This window comes from Saccopteryx bilineata, chromosome 12 (assembly GCF_036850765.1).
Source record: "Saccopteryx bilineata isolate mSacBil1 chromosome 12, mSacBil1_pri_phased_curated, whole genome shotgun sequence".
In the NCBI taxonomy this organism is placed as follows: Eukaryota; Metazoa; Chordata; class Mammalia; order Chiroptera; family Emballonuridae; genus Saccopteryx; species Saccopteryx bilineata.
Genome location: NC_089501.1, coordinates 34,338,346 through 34,352,390, shown reverse-complemented (window position 1 = coordinate 34,352,390; position 14,045 = coordinate 34,338,346). Strand labels below are relative to the sequence as shown.

The window sequence follows — 14,045 nt, the reverse complement described above, 5'->3', positions numbered from 1 at the left end:
GTCGTGCTGCCTTCCCATCTCGAAAGGCCCTTGGCGTTTGGGATCAGAGAAGTAATGCTTCACGTAGCTTCCACATCACCCCAAACCTTGTCTGATAAGGGGCGAGGAGTGTTTTTTTAATTCTTGATGGAAGTTTATTTTTTAATTAAAAAAAATTCTAATTGAACTTCTTGGGGTGACAGGGGTTAATGAAATTACCCGTTTCAGGTGCACGGTTCTATAATATCATGCATGTATATGGCACGGTGTATTCAGCACCCCAAGTCTCCCTCCAGAGGTGGGGAGTTTTAAGGGGGAAAATAATTAGCATTACTGTGGCAAAGCAATTCGGTTCTCTTGTTGGTCAGCCAATGATGCGTTTTGATCCATTATTTTCAGCTTTCGTATCTAGATGAAACTGCTTTCAGCTGTATTATATCATCGACTGCTTTTCCTCTCAAATAATATTACTGAAATGGAACCTGAGCAAGCCTCTTCTTAATCACCTCTTTATTCATTTTTCCAAGTGAAACCATATTCATTACATTTACTAAAAAATTATTCTTTGTATTATTTCTCTACATCAGCAACTATGCATACTATTCATCTCTGTTTAACTGTTAAAGATGATGTTTTCGACTGAGTTTTACAAATGATGGTTCGAAGGCAATAGTCGCAATAAAGAAATATCCCTTCTAAGCAAATGACTGAGTGGTGGGAAGTGACACAGTGTCAGAGAGGGAATGAAAGACCGTGGTTGACGTCAGCCAGGACCAGTATTATCTAGCTGCGTGTTTGGTGATCCGGAGCTGGTGGGTGTTGTTGGGTGGTGGTTGTCCCACGTACACTTACTGTGTTGGTAAGAGCCAGTTGCAATCCCAGAGGGAGCAGTAAATAACGTGCCGGTAAGTTGAGACAGCTGAGAGAGAACTTGTATTCCTGCCTCTGCACAAAAATACTTTTATTAGTTTACACACAGGTTTTGCGTGGAACAGTTAGGTATTACTCAGGAGCTCTAATGAGCTGGCCAGGAAAGGCTAGGGCAGTGCTGGTTCTCAGTTCCAGCCCCTCGTGGACTAGTTTACCCGCACTTACAGTTCAGCCCTGAGTGCTGAAGTCCAAACACTCAGTTCATGAGGACTGCATCACCACAGGGTGGAAAAGAAGTGTGACCTGGTGCTTATTTTTAAATCTGGCAAACTCAGGCTAACGACACAGAAAAGCCAACATCTAAGTTCTAAAATGGCGTGACTCCGGGGAGAAGTCTCCCTGTAAAAGGATAGGTTTGAAACTGTTAAACGCAGAAGGGAATGCCATAGTCAAGACTCAGCACGGCAGTAATTTCACCCCTCCTCCAGTGACACTGTGTCGATTGAAGTACATTCATTGTCTTGATTGTTTTATGGTTTCATGGGGTATTGCACCTGTCAAAATTTATCCAGTTGCACACTTTAAATATGTACAGTTTATTGTATGTCAATTACACCTTAATAAAGCTGTTTAAAATATTTAACATAATACACCCAAAAGATGAATGTTAGGTGTCTGGCTTATGAAGTAACTGGGTGAATGATGACGTCTTAACTGAGGAAGCCTGGGGTGGGCAGGTTCGGTGCTGGGGAGGCCTTTGAGTTAGTCTTAGGTGTGCTAACTTTGAGATGCTGTGAGACATGCAGAGTAAACATTCATAGGAAGGTGTCAAGAAGGAGCTAGATGTGAGTCTGCAGCTCGGAGATACGGGAGCCGGAAGCACAAATGTGGGAGTGTCCAGCAGAGAGACTGGATTTTGCGTCTTAGGCATAGATGAGACTGCCTAGTGAAAAGGTGCCGCTGTGGCAGAGGAGCGAGCCCAGGCTCAAACCCTTGAAGGGCACATTGAAGGATCTCACCGAGGGGGAGGGAGCAGCACGGAGGGTAAGACAAGCGGCCAGGGAGGCCGGAGGAGCGCAAGGAGAGCGTGGCACCAGGGAAGCCCAGGGAAGAGGAGGTTTCAGGGAGCGTTCTTCTGCATCAGGTGCTGGCTCAGAAGTCAGAGCAAAGTGAGGATGGAGAAGGGACCGCTGGATTCGGGCCCACGGAAGTCACTTATTCCAAAAGCAGGTTCAGTAAAGATAATGAGGCCATCTGGGGGAGCCTGAGGAGCGGATGGCAGGTGAGGAAGGTGGAAGTAGTCAGCACAGAGCGGTGGTTCTCAAAGTCCGGCCCCTGGCTCAGCAGCAGCAACATCACCTGGGCACGTGTTAGAAATAAAAACTCTGGCCCGTCCCAGGCCTACTGAATCAGACAGTCCGGGGCGGGCGTAGCAATGCGTATTTTAACAAGACCTCTAGGTGGTTCAAATACACACTCAAGTTTGATAATCACGGGCACAGTCAAATCAAAATGTGGTGAGGGAAAGTTTATGATCTCTCTTTCTCTCTTCTTTTAGTACAGGGGCTTCGGCAGGTGTTCCTGATTCGATGAGAATGACCCAATAAAGACAGAACTGAGGCTACACGAGAGGATTTGAGCTTAGAAGTGAAGTCAGAAGGCAGAAGGTGAAGGGATACAGAGTCCAAGTGGAGCAGCTGGCCTTTGATTTGAACAGGAGTGCTTCACCCATCATTAACAGAAGGGAAGACAAGGAGAATGAAGGTAAGAGGTGGGCTAGGTGGTGAGTTTGGTGCTGGGAGGGAAATTAGCGAGCTTTGTTTGGGAAGTAAATGGTGAGGTCAACCGCGGAGAGAGAGCGTACTGAAAAGATTGACTAAAGAGAAGTGATGAAATAGTCATCTCAAAGAGTGTGAAAATGACTTCACCAAGGACATGTGGTAGGACTGCTTGTCAGTGCTGCAATCCCATTTAATATTTATGCCATTAAAGTAAAATTAGATCAATAAGAACAGTTGCATTACTTTTCCAACAGTCCTCAGCTGCCTTAGTGAAGGCAGGCATAGATTTTTGCAGATGGCTGTGTTTTAACCAGCACCAGGATTTAGCCAGGAAAAATACAAAGCAGTTCAGAGTCTTTGCAAGAGAGTAATGATAATGATGAACCGTTAAGTCCAAGTTTAACAGGGAACTAAGGACAAGGTTATGGTGATCAAGAGCGGGGATGTAGGAGTGTGGGTCGGAGGCCTTCAGGCAAAGTACTGGCAGAATGGGAATACTGAGTACATGATATGGTACTCGGAGAGACAAATGCTGGAAATCCAAGATACTGGACGTGAATCAGCTACCAGCATGACAAGCTCAAGGGTGATGCGTGGGTGGTGGCAAAGAGATCTTTGGACTGAGAAGCCAGGGTCTTCTGACTGAAACAAGGTCTTGATGGTTCATCCAGGTGAAAGTTACATCTGACGAAATGTTCAGGGATGATTTTAGGGCCCAGAATGACAGTTGGAAATTTCTAGTTTGAGTTCCAGTTAGTTTCACTTGAGACAATTTTTTGTCACCAAATCTATTGTTCTTTTCCCCCTTTGCCTTTACTGTCTGCCTTTCAATATTTTACTTTCCTATATCCTTCCTTTTCCTTCTACTCCAATTAGAAAATTTGCTTTGCACTCAAGATAAAGTAATGCTAGTTTATTACAGAAAGTAGAGGCAAGTAAGATAAAATTTAAAAAATAAAAGGAAAGAAATTTCATTTATCTTACCCAACTGTTGTTAACACCATGGTATACATCCTTTTCTCTAGAGCTCACCGCCGGCACCCTCCCCCTATACACTCTGTAACATACTCTTTTAATACTGATTTGAAAAGCAGAACAGTTGAAAAACATCCAAAGAAGGAGTTTGTTAATATTTTGTTATATCTCCTCGTAGATTTTTCTATGCATATTTTCTATATAGTTGAGATTATATAATTGTATTAACTGTGTAAAAAGGGCTTTTTAAAAATAATTATTTGTATTTCATTTTCTTTTAAACCCCCTTCCCATCTTTTTGTTTTTATCCTTTCCCTTGGTTGAAGTTTGCCAATAAAATTTGAAAATTAAGAACTTTAAAACTCACAGTTTTTTTTTTTAATTCATTTTAGACAGGAGAGGGAGAGACAGAGAGAGAGGAGAGACAGAGAGAGAGAAGGGGGGAGGAGCTGGAAGCATCAACTCCTATATGTGCCTTGACCAGGCAAGCCCAGGGTTTCGAAACGGCAACCTCAGCATTTCCAGGTCGACGCTTTATCCACTGCGCCACCACAGGTCAGGCCTAAAACTCACAGTTTTTTTAAAAAATGGGTAATAAGAAACAATTTGAGAAAGGTTTAACTTCACATTCCCTCTCCCCTGTACTGCCTGGTAAAAAAACAAACCAACCTAGAGTCCATGAACGCGGAGCTTTTGTTTAACAGATAACTAAAGAGTGAATTTGATTTAATGTTCCTGAAATTTCCCTTCAAGTACTGGATTGACTTTGAATTATAGAAGCTGATACTAAACAGGTAGGTACTTAAAAGTTTATCAGCAACCTCAGTGGTCAACAGCCACACTCATCCTCATGAAGCACTTCATGGTTTCTGTGTTCTAATGTTAAGTATTTATATTATTATTTATTTGTATAATTTAAGTTCTTACGTTATTTTGATATTCTCAAGTCCTGTAAGTTAGGGTACTATTATCCTAACGTCCTAATGTTCATAGGAGGAAGTGAGGTTCACAGACTTGCCAAAGACAGCTAAAATGGCATGAGTGGGATTGTGACTATGTCCACGTCCTTGGTCACCAAGTTCATGCTCACACGTTTCAGGTTCAGAACACAGCAGGGAAGGCTTCCTTAGACTGACCAGGTGTGGCTTCTGTGCTGGTCAGGCACTGTCCCCTGTCCTGTGCAAGCTGGCTTTAGAGTGTTTTCCAGAAGAAATAGAAATAATGTTGCTAGCTGGGTCTTGTCACTAGTGACTTTATTTCTGCAGGGACACATTACTTTTAAGTACTGACCCAATGCCCGTGTCCTCTAACTGCCTGACTAGATGAAGTATAAAGCAAAAAATAAATAGAGAGTAAATGTGATAGAATCCTTTGAATAGAGGGCATGTCACAAATTCACAAAATACCCTCATAAAGTAGACATGACCACCACTTCTCAAAACAGACCTGAAGCTCCGAGGGGGACGAAGAGGTCCACACGACCCCCTTCTTCTTCAGGGGCCACACAGCTTCCTAGTTTTTCCCAGAAGTCTCTCACTTCGGGCCTCAATACATTTTTAATACCAATTTTATAGCCTGAGGAAAAAATGGAAAAGTCATATTAATTTGTACCATTATCATGAACAGGAACTCTTAGCTGTTTGTGAAAATGGAACCACAACTCAAAAAGGCAACATCACTCCCAAGACCAAGACCTGCAGGGACCGCTGCTTCAATGCCACACCGTGTTCAGGCCCCAAAAGGTCCCTCTGGATGTCAACGTGGCCTCAGTCTCCTTGGTGTTCTGGAAGTACTGGACACTGTGAGCTTAGCAGGGCGTTGTGTTTCTGTCTCCACTGTGCAGCAAGAAGTGTGAGTTACCAGGTTCACAACAGGGTGGAGGGGAGAGGGCCAGTCAAGTCCTGGGAACCAAGTTCCGAAGCAGAAATGTGCCCCACAATTGTCCATCAGAAAGTACGTTGTTCAGAGCAGAAGTAATGCTCCAGGCTGTGGAGCTCTCACTGCCTGGGAATGTGTGAGATGACTCAGCTCACCTGCAGGTGTCTGGCTGGACCCGTATCTGAACCAGTCCTGGAGACTCAGTTCCTAAACCCGGAAATGCAACGCGAGCAAAATTGGTACAAGAATCCTAACAGTCCTGCTCCTTCATGCTGAGAGGTCTGGACACAGAATTCCGGAAGGCCCTCTTCAGGTTACTGGACCAAGAGATTTTAATTTCTTGTTTTTTAAGGAAAAAACTTTTGGGGAAAACACCACAGTTATATAGAAGGAAACTTTAGTCTTCCGAGGTATTTTTGTAATTGTTACTATTATTTTAATAAAAGAAAACAAAAGTCAGTATTTGGAAACCTTTCTCATCTTGAGAACAAAGAGGCTGAGATCAGGAAACCCTATGGGCTCTTTTGCTCCATAGTTGAACTTGCTACAGCAGTATCAACTTGACCTTGGTACTTCTCTACTACTTAGACAGTTTAGAGCCACCATGTCATTAGTCATAAATTTAAATACCCAGAGAGCAGCTGTGCTTTACCATTGGTGGATATAAAAATTGAATGTGGAATACAGCTTGCTTCGGGCACAGGCAAAATAAGCAAGAAAAAGCTGAACCAAGAGCAGTTAGTGTTTGCTCATAATAAAATCCACCGAAGCTATTACAAGTATGGGCATTCTTTTTTTTTTTTTTTTTTTTTTTTTTTTCTGAAGCTGGAAACGGGGAGAGACAGTCAGACAGACTCCCGCATGCGCCCGACCGGGATCCACCCGGCACGCCCACCAGGGGCGACGCTCTGCTCACCAGTGGGCGATGCTCTGCCCATCCTGGGCGTCGCCATGTTGCGACCAGAGCCACTCTAGCGCCTGAGGCAGAGGCCACAGAGCCATCCCCAGCGCCCGGGCCATCTTTGCTCCAATGGAGCCTTGCTGCGGGAGGGAAGAGAGAGACAGAGAGGAAAGCGCGGCGGAGGGGTGGAGAAGCAAATGGGCGCTTCTCCTGTGTGCCCTGGCCGGGAATCGAACCCGGGTCCTCCACACGCTAGGCCGACGCTCTACCGCTGAGCCAACCGGCCAGGGCTGGCCAGCGGCATTCTTGACTTTCTACTCCCTCTCTCCCTCATCTCACAAAGATGTACGATTTCAAGTTAGTAAAACTTAAAACAATTCTATCTTAGGTATAAGCAAGGAAGAATGCAAGTTACAGTATGAGGAAGAATAGAAACTAAAAGCTTATGTCTAAAATATTCATCATCTCTTCCCCACCCCACAAAAGGGTAACAATTGGAATTTTTAAAATATAGCCCATAACAAGTTAATGATATTACACCCTTTCCTTTGTGGTATAGCCATTTAGAAGTATAATGAAAGTTGTTAGTGCACACCAAGGTATAGATCTTGGTATTTGCTACTATTAAAATTGTTTCACTTTCATCAAACTTAAAATTTTTTTGCATCAAAGGACATAATCAAGAGAGTAAAAGGCAACCTACAGAACAGGAGAAACTATTTGCAAATTATATATCTAATAAAGGATTAATATTCAGACTACATAAAGACTGCCTACAACTCAATAACAAAAAATCAAATAACTCACTTTTAAAAACTGGGCAAACAACTTGAATAGACATTTCTCTAAAGAAGATATACAAATGGCCAACAAGCATATAAAAAAATGTTCAATATCACTACTCACCAGAGAAATGTAAATCAAAGCCATAATAGATATTACTTTATACCCATTAGGATGGTTACTATTTAAAAAACAAAACAAAACAAAAACAGAACAGAATAAGCGTTAGCCAGGATGTAAAGAAATTGGGACTCTTGGGCACTGTTTGTGGTATTGTGTAATGGTGTAGCCACTATGGAAAAGAGTATGGTATTTTCTCAAAAAATTAAAAATCGAACTACCATATAATCCAGCAATTCTTCTTTGGTGTACATATCCAAAGGAGTTAAAAAAAGGATCTCAAAAACATATTTGCATACTTATATTCATAACAGCACTGTTTACAGTAGCCAAGAGATAGAAACAACTCAAATATCAATCAATGAATAAATAAACACAATGTAGTATACACATACAGTAGAATGTTATTCAGCCTTAAGAAAGGAAGAGCCTGGCCCTGGCCAGTTGGCTCAGTGGTAGAGCGTCGGCCTGGTGTGTGGGGGACCCGGGTTTGATTCCCATCTAGGGCACACAGGAGAGACGCCCATCTGCTTCTCCACCCCTCCCCCACTCCTTCCTCTCTGTCTCTCTCTTCCCCTCCCGCAGCCGAGGCTCCATTGGAGCAAAGATGGCCTGGGCACTGGGGATGGCTCCTTGGCCTCTGCCCCAGGCACTAGAGTGGCTCTGGTCACGACAGAGCGACGCCCCGGATGGGCAGAGCATCGTCCCCTGGTGGGCAGAGCATCACCCCTGGTGGGCGTGCCGGGTGGATCCCGGTCCGGCGCATGTGGGAGTCTGCCTGACTGCCTCCCTGTTTCCAGCTTCAGAAAAATACAAAAAGAAAAAAGAAAAAAAGAAAAAGAAACAGAAAGGAAGAGCCTGACCAGGCAGTGGCACAGTGGATAGAGCATCAGACTGGGATGTGGAAGACCAAGGTTCGAAACCCCGAGGATGCCAGCTTGAGTGCGGGTTCATCTGGTTTGAGCAAGGCTCACCAGCTTGAGCCCAAGGTCATGGCTTGAACAAGGGGTCACTTAGTCTGCTGTAGCCCCCCTGTCAAGGCACATATGAGAAAGCAATTAATGAACAACTAAGGTGCCGCAACAAAGAACTGATACTTCTCATCTCTCTCCTTTCCTGTTTATCTGTCAAAAAAAAAAAAAAAAAAGGAAGAAAATCTTATTACATGCTACAATATGGATGAAACTTGAGGACATTATGTTAAATGAAATAAGCCAGTCACAAAAAGTGGGGGCTCAGGGAAGGGGTAAAGGGAGTTATTGTTTAATGGTGTGATGGTTAATTTTGCCTGTCACATTACTGGGGTGCCCAGAAATTTGGTCAAGCATCATTCTGGGTGTGTCTGTGAGGGTGTTTTGGGGTGATATTAAGCTTTGAATAGGTAGACAGAGTAAAGCAGATTCCCTAATGTGACTGGGCCTCACTAAATCAGTGGGAGGCCTGAATAGATCCACTCCTGCCTGATTGATCTGGGCTAGGTTATCAACCTTCTCAACAAATTGTAACTTAAATGGTACTCTGAAGGTCGTACCTGTGGACAAACACTACGTCAGCACACAGTTGGCTGTTCTTTCCAATCCCGTCTTACCTTGGAGTAAATTGATTTCTCTGCTGTCTCCATCACTAAATATTCCTATACTCTGTGCCTTCTGTCCATCCAGAGCTCTGTCTATGAGATACAGCAGGCTCTCCAGGGTTACGCCGCTGTGTTCGTACACCACAGAAGTGACACCTGCCCGAACGCTGTTCACCACCATCTGGGAAATAAAACCAAAGCTGTAGGAGCCAAAGTCCATTACTTTAGACTATTTATTAATAAAAGAAATTTAATAAATATGTAATCTGTGAGTTGTAAAGACTATTTTTTTCAGAATTATGGAAAGAGAAAGATAAGCATTCTCCTTCACTGGACTTTAAAAAAAATTATTTCTTTTCTAATGATAAAAGGAGTACATTATATACATTTGTAGCTCTATCACTCATAGGTATTGAATAAATTCTATTAAAAAGTTAGCTTATTTTCTTCTACCCATACACAGAGACATATATAAAACTTTAAAAATAATTGTAAAATTAAGATAATTCTAATTTGCAATAGATTTCTGAAATAGATTGTTTTCTTCTTAGTTATGAATTATTTTATTATAAATATTGATAGGTGTTTTCCATCTAAATAAAAATTTAAAACACTGTTCTTTGAATTCAACAACCAAATAAACTTTTCATTGTGATAAAGTTAATTGACTAGCACGAAACAGGCCAGAAAATCACTAAAGTCATTGATGTTTTGCAAAGAAAAAGTTATGTCACTTACTGAAGGTTACAGTTGAACAGAATAGAGAACTACCACATGGTTACACCCTACTTTTTTACCGTATCCCTCATCACATTCTTAATCAAATAAGTAACTATGCCCTGGCCGGTTGGCTCAGCGGTAGAGCCAACCTAGCGTGCGGAGGACCTGGGTTCGATTCCCGGCCAGGGCACACAGGAGAAGCGCCCATTTGCTTCTCCACCCCTCCGCCACGCTTTCCTCTCTGTCTCTCTCTTCCCCTCCTGCAGCCAAGGCTCCATTGGAGCAAAGATGGCCCGGGTGCTGGGGATGGCTCTGTGGCCTCTTCCTCAGGCGCTAGAGTGGCTCTGGTCGCAACATGGCGACGCTAGGATGGGCAGAGCATCGCCCCCTGGTGGGCAGAGCGTCGCCCCTGGTGGGCGTGCCGGGTGGATCCCGGTCGGGCGCATGCGGGAGTCTGTCTGACTGTCTCTCCCTGTTTCCAGCTTCAGAAAAGTAAAAAAAAAAAAAAACTATGACATAGTCTGATGTAAAGAAGACAAATGGGAATGGACTTATTTTATACCAGTGTGTTCTCCAATTACCCCCTGTGTCCATCATGATGCATTTCTAAACACTAAGGAAATGACCTGTGGTCCCTTGTGGAGCTCAAAACTGATCTTGCTCCATGTGGACCCGCTAACTAGCCGTTGGAAATGATCAAGGTCAATTCCTAAATGCCCAGAAACAGAAGTGATTGCATATCTTGAAAACAAACATTTTATTGCAAATAAGAATTGGGGGGGGGGGGGACTTTAAGTAGGCCATTGAATATAACTTACCAAATGTTATTGCTCACATATGACCCTATGTGTGTATTAATGTATATATATATATATGTATGCTTGCTTTTTCTCATTCATATTAAAATTAAAATATATAACTTCATTATAGAAAGGGCATATTATAATTTAATGACACCCTCACTAAACAGATCACAGAATAGGATTTCTGACGTGATTCTTTTGAGAGATGGTGGGTACGTGATATTATTAGATTCCTTGGGCATTCCAAAGAAGTTGTAAAATAAGCTGTAATCACCTCGCTCTTTTGCGAACGAAATGCAACAAATTCAATTCAATTAGAATTTATTGGATACCTACTAAATGGAAGACAGTTTAGGTCTTGAGTGGTTTTTTTTTTGTTTTTTTTTTTAATAATTTGACTTATGGTTATCTTTATTGCTTCTCATTTTAAAAACTGGTTTGGGTCTGGAAACTTCCACTTAGATCGGATCAGTTTTCTTTTAGGAGATGAATCATTTTCACACATATGGTGGCCAAAAGACTGCAGTAAACTTGTAGTATCAACAAAAAACTTGGTTCAGAAGAGGCCTGGGCTCTTAAACTCTGTACCTCATATGCAGGAATCCGAGACGATATCAACAGGAAGTGTGATGACCGGAAGGCATGTGATGGGCCGTCATCATTTTTAACAACTCCACGCCCATTTTTCTTTGATAATGAAGGGTAGGAATGTCTTCCAGAAATATTACTTCTATAGGGAAAAAGGGGGAATAAGTGAAGTTCTCATTTTCTCATAATTTGACTTTGGTGATAGATTATCCGTGTCTATCAGTTATCGTGTGGACAAGGCAGGTGACCTCAGGAACTCAGACTCGCCCTACAGTTTGGGGACGAGAGCAAGTGGGTCTCGTGAGGGGGTTGAGGCCAAAGTGCTTGCTGGGCCCCTCCTGCTCCACAATCTGTGGGATGCCAGAAAGTTCTCTTGGAACTTACTTAGCTTTTGTGGGACATTTAAAACGAATGTGATGACATACCTAGGCGCTATGGTGGAATTCAGACAATTTAATAGCCGGTTCTCTGCCCTAATGACCGTTTTAAGTATAAAAAACAATATACCGGAAGGTAGTTTATTATTTCTTTAATACTTAAATAAGAACAATAAAAGAGGTACACAAAACTAGATTGTTATAAGAAAGAGTTTTAAAATATTAATGAAAAATTAAATAATAACTGATAATAAAACTGTTAAGATATTTCCATATTTCTTCTTGATTGGTGTCCTCTCTTGCAATTTTTTTTCACCTGTGGATGGAATGAACATTACCTAGGGCACTTAGAATACGCTGTTGCGCAGATGAATTTTAAACAAGAATAAGGAATGTAAATTTGTGATTTCCACATTGGGTGGCTGCCCAGGCACCCACCTTAGAGAGAATGACAAGTGCCATTCTAACAACCGGTTCGCCAAACTCAACAAAAAATAGGCACCGGTTCTGCAGAACCAGGGAAAACTGGCTGAATCCCACCACTGCCTAGGAGTTCAGAACAACATTTTGAAAAGGGACAGCAGAGAAATTTAAAATTCCTTAGTCATCCAGGTCACACGGTTTTCCAAGAAATTCTCCACTGTCCCCACAGGCACCCACCCCACATTACCATGTGATTATGCTCACGTCCTATAACAGTTCTGAAAAAAAATGACGTTTTTGCTCAATAACTTTAAACAGAAAATATACTACATCCACAGTATAACCTCTTTGCAGGGTAAGAATATTTGAAGCCCTGGCCGGTTGGCTCAGTGGTAGAGCGTCAGCCTGGCGTGCGGAAGTCCCAGGTTCGATTCCCGGCCAGGGTACACAGGAGAGGCGCCCATCTGCTTCTCCACCCCTCCCCCTCTCCTTCCTCTCTGTCTCTCTCTTCCCCTCCCGCAGCCAAGGCTCCATTGGAGCAAAGATGGCCCGGGCGCTGGGGATGGCTCCTTGCCCTCTGCCCCAGGCGCTGGAGTGGCTCTGTTTGCGACAGAGCGAAGCCCCGGAGGGGCAGAGCGTCGCCCCTGGTGGGCGGGCCGGGTGGATCCTGGTCGGGCGCATGCGGGAGTCTGTCTGTCTCTCCCCGTTTCCAAAGAATATTTGAAATGTAAATTTTGAATGTTACATATTTGTCTTTTCAGAAGGCATATTGAAGGTCACTGTTTTTTCTATATCAAAGGATATAAGAGCCATATAATCATGAGAGATCCTGAATGTTAGCTAGATTATTCTAGAATGAAGTCTTGGTATCAGGTGATGGTCCTGAGCCTTCAGAAGGCGGAAGTTTGCTTACCGCTTGGGCAGAGCTTCTAAGGATGCCAAGACAAGCTGCTTCTCCAAAGCTTCGTGTAACCCCACTCGGTCCCTGCGAGTCCTGGAGCCACGTGGTCGGCACTGGGCTGTGGGCCACCCGGAGCAGCAGGCCCTGCTGCCCCAGGGAGGTCGGGCTCTGAATAACGCCTCTGAAAAACAAACAGCGGCCGCCGGGCTGCTCACTGCGCGCCCCTCGGGCCAAGTCTCCATAGATAAAGGCGTGGGAAATAAAGCTGGACCAGGGCAGCGTTCCAAGCGGCAATCATTATGGCCATTTTTATGGACTCTGTTTGGATTTCTTATCCTGTCAGCACTGTGGCTGCAAGTTCCCAGTCATTTCAGGTCAAGCAACAAAGCTCAGAGAACAAGCGACTCTTTTCTTGTGGGAACTAGTTAATTTATAGGCTTCCAATCCATTTCTGTCTTTTTTCTTGGCTTCAAGTGATTTCCCATTTGTTACAGACTCACAGAGGGTGAATCAGTGGAAGGGAAGGGAAAGGAAGGGAAAAGAAGGGAAAGAAAAGGAAACGAAAGATAGGAGAACTCAAATCGCCTTTGCCAATTACCTTTACACACAAATTAGAAGGTTTGGCTGAAAGTGTGTCTTGTCCTAAGTCCCTTTCCACTTAAAAAGAACACATGCCACTCCCCCTGCTTTCATTCTCACTTTCTCTTTCCTCCTCTGTCGCCGATCCCAGTTCTTCTGAGTTGTCCTGAACCTATTTATTTTGCTTTTGCTTGTGTTCATCTTTCTCTCCCCTCCTTCTCTTTGGTCTTATAGATTTGAGAAAAACTAGGACAGAAATGGAGTCACTGATAATGTGACTACATATATTTCATCTGAAATCTTACTTTGTTTATTAATTAACTTGAAATGCACAGTGAAGGCAAAAAAGAGCTTGTCCTGAACATACTTCAGAGAAGGCCACCCACACGCTGTCCCAGAGAGACAGCAGGACCCTCCTCTGTCGGACTCCGTATGTACGTCCACGGGTTTCTACCACACTTGGCTAAGATGGGAAGTTTTAAAATGCTACTCACTCTGACGCAGTGCAATTTTCTCCCAAATTATTTTCCTTAGACACTTTTCTCTTTGTCGCTCCCATAGCTCCTCATCTTCAGTTTTGGGTTCATTCAGGGTCCCATAAACAGCGGCGGCTTCCCTCGGTGTCGGCCAGTCTAAGTTGGACACACAAGCTATGTAGTGGTGCTTCCAAGCACCATACTCATGATCTGTTGGGGTATAAGGCAGGAACCATCCAAACTTGACGCACTTGGGCATCCATAAGCAATCCTTCAGAGAAGGAATGGCAGAAGTGAGCTGTGAGGTTTTGTTAA

General features: G+C 43.4%; 1 protein-coding gene across 4 annotated transcripts in view; it reads right to left on the bottom strand.

Annotated features, from left to right (window-relative positions):
- The window catches only part of ECT2L (epithelial cell transforming 2 like), a 79,622-nt gene that overhangs the window by 28,945 nt on the left and 36,632 nt on the right, over positions 1–14,045 (bottom strand). For 3 of the 4 annotated variants that reach the window (XM_066248029.1, XM_066248030.1, XM_066248032.1), the window contains 6 exons: positions 13,749–14,001; positions 12,688–12,856; positions 10,975–11,116; positions 8,876–9,044; positions 5,052–5,180; positions 832–924 (listed from right to left, as the gene is read on the bottom strand). In XM_066248029.1, the coding sequence (XP_066104126.1) occupies positions 832–924; positions 5,052–5,180; positions 8,876–9,044; positions 10,975–11,116; positions 12,688–12,856; positions 13,749–14,001 (955 nt within the window). The remainder of the gene's footprint in view (positions 1–831; positions 925–5,051; positions 5,181–8,875; positions 9,045–10,974; positions 11,117–12,687; positions 12,857–13,748; positions 14,002–14,045) is intronic. The other variant, XM_066248031.1, reaches the window with a different exon arrangement.